The sequence below is a fragment of the Populus nigra genome, chromosome 2 (assembly GCF_951802175.1).
Source record: "Populus nigra chromosome 2, ddPopNigr1.1, whole genome shotgun sequence".
NCBI classification, from domain to species: Eukaryota; Viridiplantae; Streptophyta; class Magnoliopsida; order Malpighiales; family Salicaceae; genus Populus; species Populus nigra.
Window position 1 is genome coordinate 39607621 of NC_084853.1, and position 23353 is coordinate 39630973.

Below are 23353 nucleotides of genomic sequence, written 5' to 3' on the forward strand. Positions count from 1 at the left end.
TTGTTTTGTTTTTAAATTTTTTTGATATAATTTTAACAATATTTTTTTAGAAAAATATTTTTTTAATATATTTTCAAATAACAAATCTATTATGAAATCTGAGTAATACAATTGATAAAAACCAGAGTCGAGACACCTAATTTGAGAAATCGAAAAAGTTAAGACATCTCGTATCACATTTATAAAACTGCATTGACCAGTAGGTGAAACTTGAAAGGATTGTAAAAAGTAAAAGCGAACAAACTTAAGATCTTGTCCTTGATGTTGGAAAACCTCCTCGTCCGGCCTGCCCCTCCTAGTCTCCTTCTACAAACAGCCGGGCCAAGTGACGGAAGCTAGCAAGCAAGCAAGCAAACCTTTGGCATCCAATACAATTAATGGGTTTCTTGTGATTTTATCGAATCGGATAATTTCGATAAGAAGGCAAGGAGACCAATGTGATTCTGCTGGCAAACAATGGGGAATTTTCTTGTTGGATTTGTCTTGCCAGTCCTGCTCTTAACATGTATATTCTTCATCCATACGTTTGGTTTTTTTTGGAGTAACTAACTTCAAGATTAGAACTATTTATCAGCTGCAGCTTAGAAGCTGCTTTCTCTCTCATGGGAAATTAATTTTCTTGGCGGGTTTTAAATCTTCAACTTTTTGCCCCTCTTTTCTTGCAGCTTCTTTGATCAATTGGAGTTTGATTTCTCTTGTTGATTTAATAGCTTTCCTTCTTATTCAGTATGCTGCACCAAAAATAGGTGAGCCTTTAAGAACTTCAGTAAGAATTTGCCTTTACACTGTGTGGCATTGGCAAGATGTTCTTGATTGTCTAGCGCTTTCGTGAGCAATTACATACATGTTAATATTAGTTATGAGCAATCATAAATTGATTTTTTTAAAAAGAAACAGAAATTTTTAGATAACACTATTATATGTTTTACTTGCAAAATAGTTGAACCTCATTTACACCTGGTATTGCCGGCAGCAGTTCTCTTTATGCCCCCTTTCATCGAGCTTTATCCTAATAACACAACATTCTGTTCTGACAGGTTTTCGTTTTCAACGGCGACTTTTTTTATTGTGGCTCATTATTATCTTTTCCCTAGTAGTCATTCTTTCTCAAGCAGTGTATCTTGTCATCTGGGCAATTCTGGGAGATGAATGGAGTGGAACAGATGCTTGGTGGGCCCATTTAACTGGTTTTATGATGTAAGCATTGGATTTTTTCTGTTTGTTTCTTTCGTCCCCTTATCTCATCCACATGAATTGAGATTTTCTCTTGATATAACTTTGCAGAATCCATTCCTGGAAATCACCACTTGTAATTTACTTCTTGGTTATACAACTATTAGCGGTTTTTGTTGCTTTAGTTGATATATATGGGAGCAGATTTGGTCTGGTTCCATGGCGAGATTCCTGCTGGGGTCATTTCTTAAACCTTCTTGAACATTTAGGTTTGTAAGTAGCTAACAAAGCTCCAAGTTATATCCGTTTAATTGATTTCCTTCTTAAAATGTATGGTATGCCTGTTATAATCATTCTTATTGGTTGAATTTGCACATGTAACAACTTAATTTTCATTTATTTCACTAATAAATATTCTAAATAGAAACTCAGCATTATCATTTGAACACCATTTGTGAATTGGATATGCAAGAGTGCATTATCATGGTCTCATTAATCTGACCACCAATAGAGTTTCATTTGATGGGTATGCACCTCTCTTTCTCCTCAGGACTGGGGAGGTTTTTGCTTTAGTTCTTTTGTGCCTTTAGGGATTTTCTTTAGACATTGAGGTTTTAAATTTTTCCAGGTAACCATTCATTAAAACCTTGAATGAATAGGTCAAATAATGGATAGATTTTAAATGAGGTTTTAAAACTATGTTGGAGGGAGATATTGTACTGAATTGGTCTGGGAAATCATGAATAGTTTTCTTTTTTGCTTTTTAACACACTATTCCTTGTATTGGAGCAAAACAATGAAATTCCAAGCTCTTATTTTGTGTTTGTTTGGGTAAAAGTGGTTTGATGAGTTGAAAAAAGGATGCAGGTACTGATTTGGATTTTTTTTTCTCTTCATTGAAGGCTCACATCTTAGGGTTGCTTCTTGTTTGCTGTTGCCCGCAATTCAACTTGGTGTGGGGATAAGCCATCCCTCATGGCTTTCTCTACCATTTTTTATTGCCAGCTGTGCAGGCCTCGTGGACTGGTCTCTAACAAGCAACTTTCTTGGACTTTTCAGGTTTCTATGGATACATAACCTTCCACTAAAGTCTCTCTTTTCTCTCACCACCCCTTCTTTATCACAAACACCCACAGACACGTGCGCTAAATTTGTGTAGATCAATTGTTACTTCTTCAAGTGACTTTGTTTGATTGCATGTCTTGAAGGTGGTGGAGGCCTCTTCAACTGTATGCAAGCATTAACATTATACTGCTTTATACCTATCAGCTTCCTATAGAGTTCCTCAGTACACTTCAGTGGATAGCTGATTTTATTGGCTTGTTCAAAATATCTGGAAAATCCGAGTGGCATGAAATTTGTTCCGGTCTTTCTCTTGTACTATTTTACATCATGGTATGTATCTGTTATCATAAGCTCTACTCTGTTTAAATCAGTATAAGATTTGATGTTAGAAGTGGGAAATAAATTGAGTTCCTCATATCTAGAGTTGAGGTCTTGCAAATCCTCCATTTTATATTTACCCTACTTCAGGAAACAAGTTAACTAATTGTAGCCTTCACTAGATCTTAGAAATTGTAAATGCATTTCCAGGTACTTCTTTTGTTCGATTCATACTTTTAGCTTTGGATAAACAAAGCATAGAGTGAGAATATGGAGAAGTAAATTAGACTAGATACTCATCCTTCTCTCTAGAATACTTAGGGAGAGTGTTCTATTGTAGATAATCATCCTCATGCCTTTCAACGTTTATAGTAATGGGTGTCCCTATTCACTTCTTCCTACTGAAGATGCTCCCTAGTGCTTGTCATCACTCTTCGTCTGGGGGTTTCTCCTCTGGTTTTCCAGAAATAGCATGTGGTTTTTGTTAGGATGCATAAAAACTTGTGCTCTCTGGTTGCTGTCTGTCTCCATGCAGCTGAAGTAGATATATTTTCCCATGAAGGTATTAAAGAGGAGAATCTGATTTCATAGCTGCTTGACTGTGTTTGGCGGGTGATGTTATTCACGCACTTGTTAGTCTAATTACTTGTCCTCTAAATTTCTAACAATTAAAAACAAAAATTACTTTGTATATACGAAAATGCCATTTGGCTTTAAATTTGTGCAAAAGGCATAGCCATTTTCATTTTTTTTTCTTACTTCATGTTTAGCCTTTGAGGGATGTTTGCACCATCCATGTTTTGTCTTTAACATGATTTTCAGCCTCCATGCTTCATGGAGTGAAATAGGTTGGATAAATTTATCATCTTAGATCTAAACATTTCTGTATTTTGTTTGAAATCCAAACTCGCCGGTGTTCTTGAGACAAATAGCTTTAAATCCACAAGTAGTTTGTAATTAGTACTTCTCATCATTATTAGTCTTATGCCCTATCTGCATTGAGTTAATTTGGTCTTTTCTATGGATATTAGGGAAAAAAATCAACAAAATGAATAGGTAAACTAAGAGGGGGACAGGTCAATAACAAGAGCATGAACATGGTGTTAACAGGATGCCATAAAAAGGAAAGAAAGTATTTTCAGTGCATAAGTTTTGATAATTAGGTAGGATCAAGTAAGGTCTGCTTGTCCTGGGAAAAAAAAGGGGAAAAAATTACTACTTTTGTTCTCGAGAAAGACTATATGCTTAAGATTTGAAGCTGTGTGATGTGGTAGATGCCTTTCTAAAGCAAAATAAGATAGCGACATTAGTGGATATGGCATGTTTTTGAATGAAAGGAGAGCTTTCAAATAGCAAATAAGGGGCATAAATGTATGCTGCACAAAAAAAAAGCTATCAAATTGGAAATTAAGCTCCCTCTTGATTACCCATTTCTTTACAAAAGAGATGGCAAATTTAGTTAAAGCAACTCCATGTTGATGGGAAAATGGATGATTTGGTAAAGAGCATTCCATTGATGTGAGTTCTGTTCTGTTGGCGAACCATAATTTGCCTGACAATTAACCATGCATCACATAATTATTTTCAGCATATATTTGTTTTGCAATTTCCAATGAGGAGTTTAAATTAGTGGCAAAGAAGGTCTCTTTTGTTGTACTTTATCTCTGTTGTTTGGCTTTAAACCTTTGCTGCTTTCTAATGCAGCTATCCTTCATCAAGTGTGATTTGGAGGAAATGGATTTCATTATGTCTATGAGAGGAAGTAATTTGACAGAGCAACTTCTTCCCTTGAGGCATTCATTTTTCATTCGCAAATCAAGGTAAAACTTGGAACACTCTTTGATCTGCTTTACATATTGCGATCTCCTTTTGATTTTCTTGTGTCTGGTCATTACAATATAATTGCCATGATTATATTTTACAAGTAAAAAAAACAGAAGGTCTTTCTATACTCAGACATTTGGTATCTAAGGTTAAGGGTTATGTGTGTAAGATGACATACACAGGTGTCTGAACTTGTTTGTTGTTGACAATAGTCTGAGTGCAGCTCTTCAGACTTTGCCGTGTCTGTCTTTTCCTTCTCTGCATTCCAACAATTTCCTTGGAATCTCAGTTCTGGATTTTGGGGCAATCAACATTAGGGTGCAGGTTAAAATTCTGATGAAAACTGTTAATTCTTGAAGTTTTAGACTTTTTTTTTATTAGATAGAAGAATGTTTTATTAGAGCAACATGGATAATACAAAATTGGAGAATAAGACATCCTCCAAAACAGCGAAAAGAAATAACAGTCTAGTTCAGAATAACAAAGCACAGCAATCCCTTTGTATATCTGCTAGCTCAGGTGCCTCCAAAAGTTCCTTAAGTTTGACATGACAAAGAAGCCTAGAAGATTATCGTAACCCACAATAACTGCTCCGATGTGCAGTGGTTGTTAAAATCCTTTCATTCCTCTACATCCAAATGCGCCAAATAATTGCGCACCAACAGCACTTCTCCAAGAAATCTTACAATCTTTCTCCCTTCCAAAACCCACAGAAGAGACCAATAAAAATCTACTTCTTGAGGTAGCACAAGATTTACTACCAAATCAAACAATTTTTGCCACATATCCTAAGTTTTAGGGAAATGTAAGTAAAAATAATGACTGAAATTCTCCATTTTGGTGATGCTTAACACAAATATCAGGAGATAAGACCTTGTGGGACCTTCTAATTTGCAACAAATCAGTGGTCTTAGTCTTGTTGAATACCATTATCCAAATGAATGCTTTAATTTTAGAAGGCACTTTAGCTTTCCAAATTGTATTGGCCAAAGAAAATTGGGTACCATTGTCTTGTGACAGATGACAGACAAAAGTCTTGCAAGAGAAAGGTCCAGTCCCATCCACAGACCAAACTGTATAATCTTTTCTCCCTGTAAATAAAAAAGCCTACCTTGAAGTATTAGATTCATAAGACTGAAGTATATCCAAAGGATGAAGTTTAATTCCATAGTCTTCCCACTTGAATGATGTGAACACAATTAACCTTCACAATGCTATAACCCCATTACATAAAAAGGATCTGGTCCTGGACTTAAAAAGTCCATTAAATTGGCGTGATGTTTCTCAGGGGAAAATCAGATAATATATTATCATACTTTCCAGAGTCTTCAATCTATCCTTGAACTTATAATTGCTTCTATTATATCTCCTCACTGTTGTACATCTCTAATAAATCCCTTTTCTACCACTGAATGTGACAGCTTCAACAGATGGGGAGCAGTGTGTGCCAAATAGATGCCCCCCTAGTTTCACATTTTACTATCTTGTGTCACTTGAATGGCACATGCTGGCACTTCTGATCTATTAAATTTTGACAAGTAGTGGTTTCACTATATTTTAGGAATACAATAGATGCAATTCCAAGACTAGCTTGGAAGTATTAGGACAAATTAGTTGGTTTTCCTTCTTTATCAGATCAATAAATTCTAGGGCCTATATGCCCATATGTTATAGTTTTCACCTGTAACCCGAATCAGGAGAAAATGTATTGGTGGGAAAGGTGATCTGATTCAAAACTGGATACTAACCATAATTTACAGACTGTCATATTCTTCAGTTAATTGTTAAGGTTGTTTTACCCATTAGTTTACACTTGAAGAAGTCTTGTTTGATGATAAAATACTAGTATGTGATATGTCTAGTGGAAAATGATTTCTGTCCTCTTCCATTGTAACCCTGCAATTTTTTTAATTTAGCTTATTACGAAATGCAATACAATTTTCGCACATCCTGAAATTTTTCATCCTCTCCCTCTCTCACATGCATGTGTATGCTGTTGGAGTTCCTGAAAATTTAAGCATGTGTCTGGACTGAATAAAACCAGCCTTTATGGTGTAAACAACCAACTCAGAGCATAGGGTATTGAGTTACATGCAGAAATTTTCTTTGCTCGTGTCAAATGTACTGAACTCATGGTAATTTGCAGATCTGGTGTCAGGCATACTAATGTTTTATTAAGGGGAGCAGTTTTTCGGACTTTCAGCATCAACTTTTTCACATATGGTTTCCCGGTACATATTCGTAAACTACTTGTCACCTGCTTGCCACACTGGTTCATTTCATTGCCATGATACTACTATTAGGGGGAAGGAAAATTTAAGCATGAAGGCCCTTAATAATTTTTGCTTGAAATTGAATTGGATATGACAATTATTTTTCTGATTCACTTCAAATTAATACCAATAGGTTAAATTATTTTATTCTGAATTGTTTCCGGTTAATTTTGGCTGATTTCCATCGGCAACATTGGAAAAAGTTCACTTGAACCCACCAGTTGCCGCTCAATGTACAACTGCACATGTTTTTCTTCTTTATTCCCTGGTGTAGATAATGTTGTTTAATTATTTCAGATTACTAAGAACAATGTTGTATTATCTTCTGAATCCATGTTAATTGACTCTTGCTGCTGGAATTGACAGGTCTCGTTGTTTGCCCTTTCCTACTGGAGTTTTCATTTTGCCAGTATATGTGCATTTGGATTACTTGCATATGTTGGCTACATTGTCTATGCCTTCCCTTCTGTATTTCGTTTGCATCGATTAAATGGGCTACTTCTTGTCTTCATACTCTTTTGGGCAGTTAGCACATATATTTTCAATGTAGCTTTTCCACTCTTGAGTTGGAAACTTGGAAAGGTAATCCTTACTTTCAGTGTAAACATGTTGTCGCTTACTGTAATGAGAATTTAAGTGGTGTGAAGTCATTACTTGGCATGCATGCAGGATATGGAAATATGGGACATGGTTGGGTTATGGCATTATCCCCTTCCTGGATTGTTTTTGCTAGCACAATTTTGTCTAGGCATTTTGGTTGCTCTGGGTAATCTTGTGAACAACTCTGTTTTCCTCTACCTGTCTGATGAGGGTAATGGATCTTCTAATGACAACTCAACTGTAGAAGGTAATGAAACCCATTGTTTTAACATTAATTGACTGATTATTCTGTTTTATTTGTCATGATATAGGTATGCTAGTTTTTCCTCCTGCTTAAGTTATTGACCCCTCCCCTCCCTCCCTCTCACGTGTGTGCATCATTATTCAAGACAAGATGTTGTATGAGGGTTATTTGTTTATACATGGGGCAAGGTAGTATTGTTTATAATGGATTAGAAAGAGGCATGAGACAAGTTGGAAGGCTTAATGTGGCAGGATGTGCATGACAAGTTAGGTATGCAGGGTAAAAATTCCTTGGTTTAGGGTGAGTGTAATGGCAGGATATCCCAGAAGGCATGATTAACATCAGTTGTATACCAAAACGCGTAAGAAAGGATGTAAGTGAGGGATTAAGATGTGAAATGCACTGTCTTTTCACTCTACACCCATGATCATATGAGAAGGGTCAGAGTAGATGATATTACATAAAAGCCCTAATAAACTTAGCGACTTAATTGCTAAATAATGCCTGTCAACACTCCCCGAGAGGAATGTTTGGACATGATGGGTAAGTGTAACTTCAAAAGTCATGTTGGTACAACCATGTTAGGACTTTGGCATGCCAATGTCAGGACACACTCCATATGCGAAAGATAGGCAAGAAAGAGAAAGTGTGAAGTTAGGAAGAGAGTGTGGATGAGGGAAAAAGTTCCATTGTGTGTGATATGAAGGGTAGTTATAATGAGGGAGGGAACACTTGAGTTATGAAAATGTTGCCAAGTGTTCCTTATGATGTGGCTAAGTAGTTTGATGTATCTAGGAGGACACATTTAATTCCATTAAGAAAGGTCAAGGAAGGTATAATGCTTCTTGATGGGTCCTTCTCAAAGCCTGCCAGGCTAAATCTCTGTAATATGTTCCATAATTTAGGTTTAACTAAAACTCATGCCATTGATCTGTATTTAAGTCTATGATCTTGCCATAAATCCTTAATTAATCCCTTGCATGCCAGATTAATTGTTGAATCATGAATATTGTGGTTTCCACGTAAGAAGCATGTTTTTTCCTCTAAGCATTATAACTGAACATGGTAATAAAGATGATGGTTACAAGAAAATTGTGCCATCAGAGTAAATAAGATAAAATTCACTGTTTGTAAAGAAAGAAGAGGGCAACTTCTAAAATCATGAGCAATGCAAAATCAAGCATGTATAGATGTGCACATTTTTTCCACTTGCTCTCCTCCATGCTGATTTTACTTTTAATAATTAACAAGCCGTAAAGTTTTTCTACAGCTCGTTATATTGTATTTAACATTTAAGTCTTGAATATGATCGTCATACTTCTCAACTTTAGTTATGTTTGAGAAGTATCATATATGTTGCAATTACTGTCTAAGAGCAATTGATTGTGTTTACTCTTATCGGCAACGTGAACAAATTGAGATCTATTAATAAGATATGTGAATGAAATAAGGGTTGAGAAGATGATTAGCTTATTGGGGTAGAAGTGGGTGAGTTGATGCTGGTGAATGAAAAACTTGATTTAAGAAATGTACTCATATCAGGCGTGCTTTAACATTTGATAAATGATGTATAACTGATGTAGAACCAAGCTATGAATAAAACAAATTCATAAGTATATAAGAGAACTGACCACTGATAACTCAATTTATTTGATCAAGCAATATCTTAACCTTTGTCCTTAATGTCTTATTAGAATGCTTCATATAGGTATCAAAGCTATTCTAAGAAGGAAAAAGCTAAACTGTACAAGAATAGGAGCACAAAACCATAGAAGAACCATTTAAGTAGAAAATATAACTAGATTCCTAGTAAAACATCCAATATGATGTAGAACATAATATGAATTTTTAAAATGATGAGAAACCTTGAATGATCAAATAAAACTAGATAATCAAATCCTATTCTTGCAACTCCAATAACTTCAGAAGCAAAGCAATAAGAAATGTCTGGATGAGCTGAATTTATTTTTCAACTTACAATAATTGATTGGAAATGATTGATTCTTGTCAGACAGTTTCAATCTCTGTTGGCATATTATTTCAATCATCACCTGAATTTTCCTGTTAAATGTTCTCATAATCTGTTCTTCCACAAGTTTATTGATCTAGAGGGGAAACTTGCCCAATTTCTTGGAACTTGTCAGCTATCAATTTTCACCTAGTTTTTTTAATCGTATCTCCACTTCTTGTAGTATTAGCTTTACCCAGAAATTCTAGGTTCAGAAGTCCTGCTTATCTGAATTCTAGCAGCCTTGCTCTAATTTCATCTAACAGTCTAGTTGGATCCTTCCAAAACAATGAATGATCCAATATTGTAAAAGATGAGAATGAAATGTTGATTTCTGGACACAGTTCAAGTCTCAATAAGATTGCAATTTCATACTGTTATATTTGATGCAACTCTAATATCATTGTTGTTTTCTTATTTCTACAAGTTCACATATCAGGTCAGCTACCTTTTCTCCTTGAAAAATCTTATTAATGAAATCTCACCTTCTTTTTTTAATAATTACTAGCTTCAAAGAGATTCTAAGTTCAATTTCTTGTATAAATCTGTTTTGAGCTTATAGGAAACTGCGGAGCAAGTTCTATATTGAGTTTCAATTACTGTGATAGTGATATGAGGTGTATCCATTGGTTCTGAGGTTCTTGTGATTACTTGTCTTTTGATTTCGTCTCCTGATACTGCTAGTAAAGCAGATAGTTCCCTCAGAATTTTATTTTGACATCCATTACTCTGAAATGGCCTATTCAACAAATCTCTCTTTCCCATTTCTATTCTCCCCAGGTCTTAATTTAGTAAATATAACTGATCAGGATTACACCATCTATATAATTTTATTTTCTTATTCCTTAATTGCAGCACAAGAAGACACCAAGGTATTGATTGTGGCCACAATTGCATGGGGACTACGAAAATGTTCTCGGGCTATCATGCTGGTGCTGATCTTCCTCATTGCCATGAAACCTGGAATCATCCATGCTGTATATTGTATGTTTTTCCTTTTTCTTTTTCCTTAAAAAATAAAAAAGCCAGTCTGATTTTTTGTTAATTTGTGTAATTGACTTCTGGCATAAGAATTTTTTCAACATATGCTGCATACAAGTGAGTGACATAAACATGAGCTTGATAGAGCTGACCAATTGGTGTTTTGTTTTGACTTGTGGTTCAGTGATTTTTTTCTTGATATATCTTCTGAGCCACAATATCAGCAGAAAAATCCGCCAGCCATTGATTCTTCTGTGCGAAGTTCACTTTGCCATGCTGTACATTCTTGAGATTAATCTAATCTCTCATGCTTTGGAGCAAAAGGGCTCCTTAACAATGGAAGTTTTGCTGCAGTTAGGTGGGCATTGTCTTTAACAGGTTCAATTTGGAGCGTTTATGTTCTTAATACCATGTATGTTGATACAGAGGTTCCCAGAGTTGTGACATATAGTTGACATGTCAATTTTTCAAATTTTATCAGAAAAGGGGAAAAATTTATATGGAACCAATCCTTGTGTTATTTTGCAGGGCTTCTTAAACATCACAGTTCCTGGGATTTCTTGAAAATAGCTCTCCTTGCTTGCTTCTGTGCCATTCATAACCATGGTTTTGAGATGTTATTTTCTTTCTCAGCAATTGTACAGCATACCCCTAGGCCCCCTATCGGATTTAGCATCTTGAAAGCTGGCCTGAACAAATCAGTCCTCTTGTCTGTGTATGCCTCCTCAACCACCAGATATGGACATGATAATTCTTCATATGGTATATTCATCCATGTCTCCATTAATTTGAATGACTTTGCTATTTGGTTACTCTAATCGGAAGGTCCATGTGTTTGGTCTTCATACAAACACTCCCAAATACAGAACTGTTTATCTGACCAAATTTAAAATATGAGGTTATTGTGATATTTCTTTTAAAATAGCTATTTCTTCTATAATACATATGTTTTTTCATACTGTTCCATCTTGTTGGAATCTGTTAATGAATATAGTATTTTGAATAAAAAGTTCATTTCCTCTGTGATTAAAAATAGAAAAGTCTTGTGCAACTCCATGGTATTTTTTTTTATCAAATTATTTAGATCAGTCAAAGTATTAGATTATTTTAGGACTGGTTACAACCCTCGCATTAATTCTCTTATCATATCCTAGACAATAATCAAATTATTTGTTTAACTTTCGTCACAGAATTTCTAAACAAGAGTGATGTCTGAAATTCACTACAAATTTGTAGGTACTTGTTGTGGATACTACCATGTATTTGAAACTAATTTCTCTTTTCTGCTTTCAGAGAGTAGGATAGCATTGTTCCTTGGTGCAATTGGGCAGAAGTTTCTCACTACTTATCGATCATGTGGAACCTACATTGCTTTTCTGACTATTCTCCTCACAGTGTACCTTGTAAAACCCAATTATATATCATTTGGGTATATTTTCCTTCTTCTTGTGTGGATAATCGGAAGGCAACTTGTTGAGAAAACAAAAAGGCGTTTGTGGTTTCCCTTAAAAGCATATGCGGTCATGGTGTTTGTCTTCATCTATAGTTTGAGCTGTTTCCCCAGCTTTGAGACATGGCTGTCCAGCTTAATAGATCTACTTTTTTATTTGGGCTACAACTCAAAAGCTTCATCATTGAAAAATATTTGGGAATCTTTAGCAGTCTTAATAGTTATGCAACTTTATAGCTATGAGAGGAGACAGAGCAAGCATAATAGGCTGCATGATCCTGATCCATTGGATTCTGGAGTATTTGGGTTTATCAAACGATTTCTGATCTGGCATAGCCAGAAGATCTTGTTTATTGCATTATTTTATGCTTCTTTATCTCCAATCAGTGCTTTTGGGTTGGTATATTTACTTGGCCTTGTTGCCTGTTCAACTTTACCTAAAGCTTCTCGGATCCCATCCAAATCATTTCTATTGTACACCGGAATTCTAGTGACAACTGAGTATCTGTTTCAGATGTGGGGTAAACAAGTCGGAATGTTTCCTGGACAAAAGCACTCTGAGCTGTCCCTTTTCTTGGGTTTCCGTGCATACAAGCCAGGTTTTTGGGGCCTTGAGTCTGGCTTGAGGGCAAAAGTGCTGGTGATTGCTGCTTGCACACTTCAGTACAATGTCTTCCGTTGGTTAGATAAGATGCCAAGTATTTGTCAAAATAAAGGAAAGTGGGAAGAGCCTTGTCCATTGTTTGTCTCAGATGAAGATGCCTTCATGAATGGTTCCATGGTCAATGATGAAAATAAACCACCTCCAAATCATAGCATACCATCTGTAGAAGGAGAGGGATTCATTAGCAACTCGTTGCCATCAATCACTGCTGGTCTCACTCAAGCACCTGATCTGGTGTCCAACAAAACAGGGGGCTCTGAGGGTAGTGGCACCAGTAAATTTTCATTTGGATATATCTGGGGAAGCCCCAAAGAAAGTCATAAGTGGAATAAGAAGGGGATTCTTTCATTGAAAAAGGAAAGACTCGAAACACAGAAGACTGTCTTAAAAGTATATTTGAAGTTCTGGATAGAAAATATCTTTAACCTCTTTGGCCTTGAGATAAACATGATTGCGTTGCTTCTTGCCAGTTTTGCATTGTTGAATGCCATCTCTATGCTATATGTTGCATTACTTGTTGCTTGTATTCTCTTAAAACGGCGCATTATACGGAAACTATGGCCTGTATTTGTCTTTGTGTTTGCTTCGATTCTCATCCTTGAGTATTTTGCTATCTGGAAGAGCATGGTTCCTTCAAATCAACATATCCCAAGTGAGACAGATGTGCATTGCCATGATTGCTGGGAAAGTTCTGCTCTGTATTTCCAATATTGCAAGAATTGTTGGAATGGTATTACTCTTTTACACATGCTAAGATTGTTCCTTAACAAACTTCACTTCACCCACCTAATATATTTGTTTTTTTTATATAGATTGGTAGACAAATAATATATATATAATTCTCATCTGCGTATTAATGTCAGAAAGGTCATTATTTGTTCAGAAATTAATTATTCACTCTTTTTAGTGACTCTGTACTGATCTTGTTTTGTTTATTGGAGTGTTAGTAATGATGTTTCATACATAAATTCAATATCCTTTTTTTTCTGTATCATTGAATTTAACTTTCTGTTTGTGTTTTTCAAGTTTGTCTAATGTTCAGGGAATGTTCTACTTTTCCCTGTCTCTCATCTCTCTCTTTCTCTTCTCATCTTTATTAATTTTATGTTCAACTTTTTATGTAGGACTTGTTGTGGATGATCCACGCATGCTTATCAGCTATTTTTCAGTCTTCATGATTGCTTGCTTTAAACTCCGTGCTGATAACCTGTCCAGTTTAACAGGTTCATCAATGTATCGTCAAAAAATGTCTCAAAGTAAAAATACCTTTGTTTGGAAGGATCTCTCATTTGAGACTAAAAGCATGTGGACTTTTCTAGACTACCTGAGGCTTTACTGCTATTGCCATCTCCTGGATCTTGTGCTCTGCTTGATTTTGATTACTGGAACTCTTGAGTATGACATTCTGCACCTTGGTTATCTTGCGTTTGCTCTAGTTTTCTTTCGGATGAGACTTGTAATACTGAAGAAGAAGAACAAGGTTTTCAGATTCTTGCGCATATATAACTTTGCTCTAATTGTTCTTTCTCTGGCCTATCAATCTCCTTTTGTAGGAGTATTTAGTTCTGGGAACTTTGAGACTATAGAATACATATATGAAATGATCGGATTTTACAAGTATGACTATGGGTTTCGAATTACTGCAAGATCTGCGCTTGTGGAGATCATCATATTTATGCTGGTTTCCCTTCAGTCATATATGTTCTCCTCCAACGAGTTTGATTATGTTGCACGATATCTTGAAGCAGAGCAAATTGGTGCAATTGTGCGTGAGCAAGAGAAGAAAGCTGCATGGAAAACAGCACAGTTACTATACATACGTGAATCTGAGGAGAAGAAACGCCAGCGTAACCTGCAAGTGGAGAAGATGAAATCTGAGATGCTTAACCTTCAAATCCAGCTTCACGGCATGAACTCAACCACTAATTGTGGCAGCAGTTCCCCTGATAGTGATGGCCTGAGAAGGAGGAGGAGTACTTCTCGTATTACAGATAGAGATTCTGGGAGCCCAGGAAAAGGTGAAGGAACGCTCAGGAAAGAAGAGCAGATCATTACAGATGATTCAATATTTCGTTTTGAAGTGCATGAATTTCCTAGTTGGAATGCAGAAAGTCTAGAAATAAAAGTGTCTCCAAAGTATTCTGCAGAACCTCCTCTTTGTGAGATCACGGAGATCATGCAGGAATCAACTGATAGCTTACTTTCTGATTCTGGCAAGAAAGCAAAGGTCCAGTCAAAGGAAAATCCCTTGATATCTGCTGTACAGCTGATAGGTGATGGTGTTTCCCAGGTACATTCGATTGGAAATCAGGCAGTTAACAACCTTGTCAGCTTCTTAAATATCTCACCAGAAGATTTAGATATCAATCAGCCCTCTGCAGAAAATATGGTGTATGATGAAATGGAGAGCCAGAAGACTAAGCGCATGAGTTTTGACCGTTCATCTTCTCTGCAGTCTGATATGAGTTCTGATGCTACTAGTTTGCAGATAGGAAGGATCTTCCGTCATGTATGGTCCCAAATGCAATCGAATAATGATGTTGTGTGCTATGCTTGTTTTATTCTCGTTTTTCTATGGAACTTCAGTTTGCTTTCTATGGTGTTCCTTGCTGCTCTCTTCTTGTATGCTCTATGTGTAAACACTGGCCCGAGCTATATCTTCTGGGTTATCATTCTAATCTACACTGAGGTTTACATTATGGTTCAGTATATCTACCAAATTATCATCCAGCACTGCAAAATGAGTATTGATCCAGTCCTACTTCGTGAGTTGGGAGTTCCTGCACATAAAATTACATCATCCTTTGTCATCAGTTCCTGGCCTCTTTTTCTTGTCTACTTATTCATCCTCCTGCAGAGCTCAATAACTGTAAAAGATGGTGAATGGATTCCATCTACCGACATTAAGTTCCGTAGAAGTTCTCTCCATAGACAAGAGGTTCTGGTGAGCTATAGCTGGAGTGATAGGGCACAGGATTTGCTGCATCTAATGACCAATATGGTAAAATCAAAAATAAGAAGCTTCTTTAGGTACTGGAAATCACTGATTCTAGGCGCAGAGTCTCCTCCATATTTTGTCCAGGTTTCTATGGATGTTCCCTTGTGGCCAGAGGATGGAATTCAGCCAGAGAGAATAGAGTCTGGAATAAACCAATTGCTTAAAATGGTTCATGACGAAAGATGCAAGGAAAAGAACCCCAATCTTTGCCCTTTTGCTAGTAGGGTTCATGTCCAAAGCATTGAAAGAAGTCAAGAGAATCCAAATGTGGCCTTGGTTGTTTTTGAGGTGGAATATGCCTCCCCTTTGACAAGCTGTGCTTCAGCTGAATGGTACAAGTCACTAACTCCAGCAGCTGATGTAGCAAAGGAGATTCTGGAAGCTCAACATGCTGGGTTTGTTAATGAAATTGGATTTCCATACACTATTGTCTCTGTGATTGGAGGAAGCAAACGAGAAGTTGATCTTTATGCCTACATATTTGGTGCAGATTTAAGTGTTTTCTTCTTAGTTGCAATTTTCTACCAATCTGTGATAAAGAATAAAAGTGAATTTCTTGATGTTTATCAGCTTGAAGATCAGTTTCCAAAAGAATTTGTGTTTATCTTGATGGTAAGTCTCTGTTCCTTGTTTATTTCCTTAGACATGTCTTGTTTAAATTAAAGTTTTGGATTAAGATCAAGCACAGAAGACTACTGATGTATATCTGAATTTGAATTTCGATGATTAAATAATGACTAAATGAATGAGTCAATATATACAGGAACCATAAAATTGAACTTGAATCAGCAGTTCTGATGACAGCTCATTCTCGCATTTTCCCAAGTTCATGATTGCCTTATCTTATTTTCCCTTGAAATGGGTGCCTATGGCAGCATATGTTTTGGTTTTATCTTACTGAATCTTAAAAATCAATTAGAGACCCATTCTTAGGGACTGACTTGTGAACTGTGAGGATGTGTGGTGGTGGAATTTTCAGTTTTTTAAGAGATAGGGATTTTATAGTCATTATGTACTATCTCATGAAGGTTACTAACTGTTTTTGAGTCTTTTGTCTGCTTTATTCATACAGATCATCTTTTTCCTGATCGTTCTGGACCGCATAATTTACCTCTGTTCATTTGCCACTGGAAAGTTGATCTTCTATATTTTCAACCTCATTCTCTTCACATATTCAGTTACAAAGTATGCTTGGCACTTGGAACATTCCCAAAATGCTGCAGGACTAGCGCTTCGTGCTATATTTCTTGCAAAAGTAGTATCTCTAGCGCTACAAGCCATACAAATTCGTTATGGGATTCCTCATAAAAGCACCTTGTATCGGCAGTTTTTAACCAGCAAAGTTTCGCAAATCAATTATCTTTGCTACAGACTTTATCGTGCTTTGCCATTTCTTTATGAATTGAGGTGTGTACTGGACTGGTCGTGCACAACAACATCGCTAACCATGTATGATTGGCTGAAGGTAACCTTAGGTTTTTTTTCTAGTATTTTTTTTTTGTCAAGTCTTGCATTGCAGTAACACCAATTTTACTAAATTAACTTCAACATTTCATGAACTGCCTCTAATAGTACCATGACCGTGACATCATTGTGGTTCTTGCTATTTTCTTCCCTTTTTTGTGTGCATATAGATTAATTGGAAAGAGAAATCTTTCTAATTTTGTTGATGCTGAGTCTCTTGCCGAAGTTGAATCCTTTCTTGCTGCTTAGTGCTCTAATGAAATGCTCTCATTTAACAAGATAACATTGAAAAACTCCCTGAGAAGACTTGTTGGGATCCTTGTAGGACCCATTGATGAATGACAAACTAACATAAACCCCAAGAAAACCAATTCTGTGAAAACTCAATTTATTGGTCAATCAAAATTCATAGCCTGTCTTGAATGACTAGCTAGGATGCTATTTATAGACATCAAAGAAAATTGCCATGAATAATAAATATGAAGTTTCTATTACCTGCATGACTCTATGGTAAGTAGCATCAGCTAGCATTCTCATGTACCATTTGATAGATTATAGTTGTTTCATCATTCTTGTCACTGACAAGCAATCAACTACTTGTTAATTTGGTTGATGTCTTTTCCTTCTTAGAATCATTTTGATTGGAAATTTGCAAGTTTAGCTCTCAGTCTGATTCATAGCTTTGCTCTTAGCTGGAGGACATATATGCAAGTCTGTACCTTGTCAAATGTGATGCTGTCTTGAATAGAGCTCAACACAAACAAGGAGAGAAACAAACAAAATGGACCAAATGTTGCAGTGGGATATGCCTATTTTTCATATTACTCTTTGTTATTTGGGCTCCTATGCTGGTAAGAATCTAATCACTGAAATTATTTTAATATAGGGCACATAAGCCAAGTACTTCTATGAATGCATTCAATATTGTTAAAGTAGTTTCAGTTTTCGAAGTTTGGGAAAAGGATTTATATATATATAGAAATGCATTTCTCTACAATGCTTTACTGTTAATTAACAGCAATTTAGGAACAGTGCCTTTTGCTCCGAATCACATTTGACTCTCTTTTGGTTCGACCAAGAAGAGAGTGACGGAAAAAAGAAACAGAAACACTGCCAAAACTCACAAAACCGGTGTCCAAAATATTGATGGTTGCATGAAAATGTTTCCCCTACTCGCAAGGAGTTGATTGCCATATTATTTGGGCCACATCACCATCATTTATTGGATTCCTGAACCAAAATATATCTTTGATCTAAGTTTCAGGTTTTTTTGAGATTTGACTTGAATGTTGGTTGTTAAGCATATGAATTAAAATGGATTTAAGATTCAAAATATATTTATGAGTTTTTAAGTTTGGTTTGGAGATATTTTTGGGTGAAATTGGTGCAAAAAATACAATGCTTTGGAGTTGTTGATGAGCCCGATTTCACTATCATCAGAAGGTTGGGGTGATGATGAGACAAATGAAGCATCATTAACTTTTGTTACTTCTTGGATTTTGTTTTTTTAATCTGGCCTCATACAGGTTGGCTAGATTTGTGCAAGCCTTCATCTCAGATTATGCTTCCCAAAAACTCTTTAAATTTATTTTTCCCTCTCATTATGCACTCTCTTTCTTAATGCTCTTTTTTTTTTAATATTCTCATTCTTTATATATATATATTCTTAACACAAAATAATTAGACAATATTTTAATAATTTTAATTTGTCACTTTTAATTTTTATTCTAAAATAAACACACCAACATGCACCCTTCAATTCTGACATCACAATCAAATTCAAGGCTTAATTGATTAGTTTTTGTTTCTATTTTATATATTTTTCAAATGCATTTAAAATAAAAGAAACAATTAAAATAAAGTTTTTCTTATGAAAAATCAAAAAGACCCATCAATTAATTTCAACTTTCTTGAAAAAAAAGGTGTCATGTTTGGACAAGGATTATGAAGAATTTTACAACAATTCAAGGAGGAAACAGACCTGCTGAAAGTGAACCTATTGGATTTTAGAGAATGTAAGATGTGTCCGAAGAATTCATGGTGAGCTAAGTATGGAAACTTAAGGATTTTAGAAGGAAATTACGGTTTTTATTGTAGCAACCCAGGTTATTGTAGCAAGAAAGAAGTACAGGAAAGAAAAAGGATTCTGAAATAGTGTTAATATATTCCTGAGTAAGATTCCTAAGTAAGATGCCTAAATAGACTTATTTAGTAAGATGGTTTCCTAGGGAAACTAAATTTATTAGAAATACTACCTTATTTCTAAACCTCTTTCTCAGCATCATTCTTTCTGATTGGAATAGTCCTGATCTCATTCGATTGCTTGAGTACTCTTCCAAAGTCATTCTGACCTTCTTCTACAGAACTTGAAAGCCAATTATGAGCTCTTTTCATCAGATTTTTTTTGTGAGATGAATAATTAATTGAAAGTTTGTTTTATATTTTTTTTCTTTTTCCTGATCAAAATCAAATATATTCGTAACATATATAAAATTCACATGTGATGTTAAATACTACAACATACTTATTAATGTGTTTTTTTTAAATCACAAAATCAATAACAATTGAATTTAATTTTAAATTTCAAAATTGAGTTAATGAAAGAATTAAAACAAATTTTGTAAACGACCACGCGTGGGCCCATTGACTATTCTTAAACTAAACCAAAGTACTCATGATTCCAGTATCAAAGTGTTTCCTATTACATAGAACAGATGCTCCTTCTATAGGCACCAAAAACTCTTATATTCCTAAATTAATAGGAAATAGAAAACTCTTACATAGAACAGCTCTTAATTAATCTTCTAATTTCATAAGTATACTAAGATTCCTCAGTAGTATTCATATTCTTAGGTAAGATGATTTCCTAAAAGGGCTATGTTTACAGGAAATACTAATACATATAAAATCAAAGGTTGAATAACTATAATTTATATACTCTTGATGATTGACTGCATCACTATTCAAGCTGTAGATCATCCCAAATCACTTACTATTTCAGCCACCATATCACCACATGTTACAGTAACAAACTCTTCTCCAAACATAGAACCAGCCTTGCTAGTCAATGCCCTACCAAATACAATTTGTTGTCAGCTTGTCGATTCAACCTTTGGCAGAAAAAGTTAAAGCACAGCCTTACTTTCTCAAACTCAATCAAGAAAATTTTAAGATGAATGGTCAATGGTGTCAATAGAAATGTTGAACTTGATGCTAGTGATTTTTATGGGGAAAGCAATCCTCCTGTATTTCTTGATTGATTTTCATGGTATCACTTTAGTGTTGAATGAAAGATTTATTTTGCAAAGGCTAGGCTAGAAGGGAAGCCAAATTCTGGAGGGAAAATTCCAACAAGTATGTTATGTTACTCTCTGAATTTGGGATGATATGAAGACTGCTGGTTCTGGTTATTCTGTGCCATCATACAAGCAACAAGTGCACATGCAATTGATACAAGGAAGCTTAACTAATGACGAATACCCTATGGAATTTTTTAGCTTGGTAACTAGGGCAGAATTTCCATGAAATGGAGATGTCATGATTTCTATGTATGACGAGGCTTGAATGGATCCACCTTCATGATTTCTATGTATCGAAAAGGAATGAGAATTAATAAAATAAATTATATGCGACAAATTATCATTTTATATTGAAAAGGAAAAAATTATCACCGCCCTATGGAAACTCTCAAGTTAGTTGACTTGTGAAACTATACTGGAGTTTGAGTCGATGCTACTTGTGATGGATTCAGATCATCTTTGTTTTAATTTGAAAATCTCCATTTCTATGAAGACTGAAACATATATTTAAATTTACATTTTTTTGTGTCTTATATGTATGTATATATCTTCAACTTTTGTTGAATTCTATGTGAAAGAATTAGTTCATCTTAATAATCAGTCTACTGTTCATTTCATCCTTGCAGATCTACAGCAGTGGTAATCCAACCAACATCGCAAACCCCATCAAAGATGCAAGTGTTCAGGTTGATATTAAGACCGTGGGTGGAAGGTTGACCTTGTATCAAACTACCCTTTGTGAAAAGCTCCCATGGGATATCATCGACTCTGATTTTGATCTGGATCCCCATGGTTATTTTGATACATATAATAAGAATGATATCCAGCTCATATGCTGCCAAGCAGATGCAAGTGTGCTGTGGCTTGTTCCAAATGTGGTTCAGATGAGATTTATCCAGTCCCTTGACCGGGATATGGATATGGATATTATTTTTACATGGGTACTTACCAGGGATAGGCCGAAAGGAAAGGAAGTTGTGAAATATGAGAAAATTGTCAGTCCTCCAGATCTTCCAAAACAATCAGACATACAGAAAGTTCTTAATGGTTCTACAAACAGCTTTAGGATATATAATCTATATGCAAAACACTTACGTGTTACTGGTTCTGGTGAAGTCAGATCCTTTGAACAAGAGGTAATCTACACTTGATCTAAATACTTGTCTTCATTGATTCTTACAATAACAACCCCCCCCCCCCCCCCCCCCAAACCCCCCAATCTAAACTTGTGATGTGCTACTTACTATACGCTGTTTGTTAGTCTCATGATGCTTTCATATTGTCTATTATAAGATTAATTTCTGCATCTGCATATTTGCCATTCATAAATGTATACATATTATATCAAAATTGTTGTTTTCATCAAGTACTGTTAAAGCCTGTTAAATAGATTTAATGATTATTTATATCATAATATATTGTGCTATGAATTTTTCTGTTAGGAAAACTGATAGTTGACTATGAATTGGTCTTAAATGAGGTAGTCTAGACATATGACCGGTAGGTCCTAAATAAAGTTATGTGAACCTTTGGAACGTACATTTATTAGAACATCACTGAATGTCAATATTTACAGGTGGATGCAGTTAGTGCAGACCTTGTCTTAAATCGTGCAGATTTTAACTGGTGGTCATTCCGTGATATTAATTCGTCGGATATCCATGGCTGTGGAGGTTTGACAGGACCTATGGCAGTTGTAATGTCTGAGGAAACACCACCACGTGAGTTTAAAGAAGCATTTCTATGACATTTATGTATACAACAATATGGTGTGGCTTTTTCTTTCATGACAGCACTAATGCTCAAATGCTGCTGCAGAGGGTATTCTTGGTGACACCATCAGCAAGTTCAGCATCTGGGGTCTCTACATAACCTTTGTGCTTGCCGTGGGCCGTTTCATTAGACTCCAATGCTCAGACTTAAGAATGAGAATACCGTACGAGAATCTACCTTCCTGTGACAGGTAACCAACTAACATGCATCTCTGTTCTTATGGATTGACTTTCTGAAAAAGGATGCTCAGTTCAAAAGAAAATGTAATGAAAAAATGATTTCCTTTCCTAAAATGCTTAATAGGATAGAACTTCATTTGCATGCAAACCATTGTTACTAGAAGTGCTTCAGACAGATGTGACAACGCGGGGTCGTATATGAAAGCATTAATTGATTAGTCTGGCATAAAAAGACTACCTATCACCTTGTGAAAAATCTTAGTAATATCTATCTATACATGTAGCATTACCCTTCGTAAAAATCATTACCTGATTTGATGTAGGTTGATAGCCATTTGTGAGGACATTTATGCTGCGAGAGCAGAGGGTGAGCTGGGAGTTGAAGAGGTTCTTTACTGGACACTCGTAAAGATTTACAGGTCGCCACATATGCTTCTGGAGTACACCAAACCAGACTAGAACTGACAAGCTTCCTTTTCAGTTTCACTTCACAAGGATGCTGACATTATGTTTTGACCAGCACCAAGTTACTCAAGACCATGAATGGATAGTGATTCCTCTCTATGCTTTCATGTGAAACTCCGTAATATCATTTCTGCAGAGGATTCACTGCTTCAATCTTGATAAGGTCTTATTGTGATTTTCGCCCTCTGTTTATAATTCCAGCGCAGCACCTTCATAGTTTATGACTTCTCTCCCCGCATGGCCAATGTTAGGGCAGCACGACTTGCAACTGAATGTTACGGAGTCGAATAGAAATTTTTCCTGCTATCTACATATAGGGTTTTCAATCCACCCAAATTCGTGTACAGAACTTTTCTGGGTGTTGAGCAGTGTGTACACTAACCGTATTCTCAGTGTATGGAATTAATTCTTGCAAAATTTAAAACAGATTTCTAATTCAAATTCTAAACTCTAAACAAAGTTCTAAATTAATTGAATGATTGAATCCTGATAAAAATCCCAATGCGTCGTGTGCCAACAGTGGGCTTTGAATTTTTCTTTGTTTGGCTAGGATAATGCCACTCGCAAGCAAACCA

The 23353-nt window shown here is 35.7% G+C and overlaps 1 protein-coding gene across 1 annotated transcript; it reads left to right on the top strand.

Moving 5' to 3' along the window:
- The first annotated feature begins 227 nt into the window (after window positions 1-227).
- Window positions 228-23219, top strand: LOC133682067 (piezo-type mechanosensitive ion channel homolog). The gene is made up of 21 exons (XM_062105316.1): window positions 228-505; window positions 666-746; window positions 1038-1197; window positions 1285-1442; window positions 2076-2232; window positions 2382-2568; window positions 4261-4376; window positions 6527-6611; window positions 7020-7235; window positions 7323-7500; window positions 10361-10489; window positions 10671-10844; window positions 11015-11248; window positions 11780-13330; window positions 13725-16210; window positions 16671-17063; window positions 17755-17913; window positions 20988-21497; window positions 21938-22082; window positions 22180-22324; window positions 22637-23219. The coding sequence occupies exons 1-21, from the start codon at window positions 457-459 to the stop codon at window positions 22770-22772; spliced, it is 7449 nt and encodes a 2482-aa protein (XP_061961300.1). The 5' UTR covers window positions 228-456; the 3' UTR covers window positions 22773-23219.
- Window positions 23220-23353: the final 134 nt, after the last annotated feature.

Bases quoted from the DNA above. Each gene is read 5' to 3' on its own strand.
- LOC133682067 (XM_062105316.1), top strand. From the start codon at position 457: ATGGGGAATTTTCTTGTTGGATTTGTCTTGCCAGTCCTGCTCTTAACA. The intron at 10,490-10,670 runs GTATGTTTTTCC...CTTGTGGTTCAG, and splicing joins AATCATCCATGCTGTATATT to TGATTTTTTTCTTGATATAT. The intron at 22,325-22,636 runs GTAACCAACTAA...GATTTGATGTAG, and splicing joins AATCTACCTTCCTGTGACAG to GTTGATAGCCATTTGTGAGG.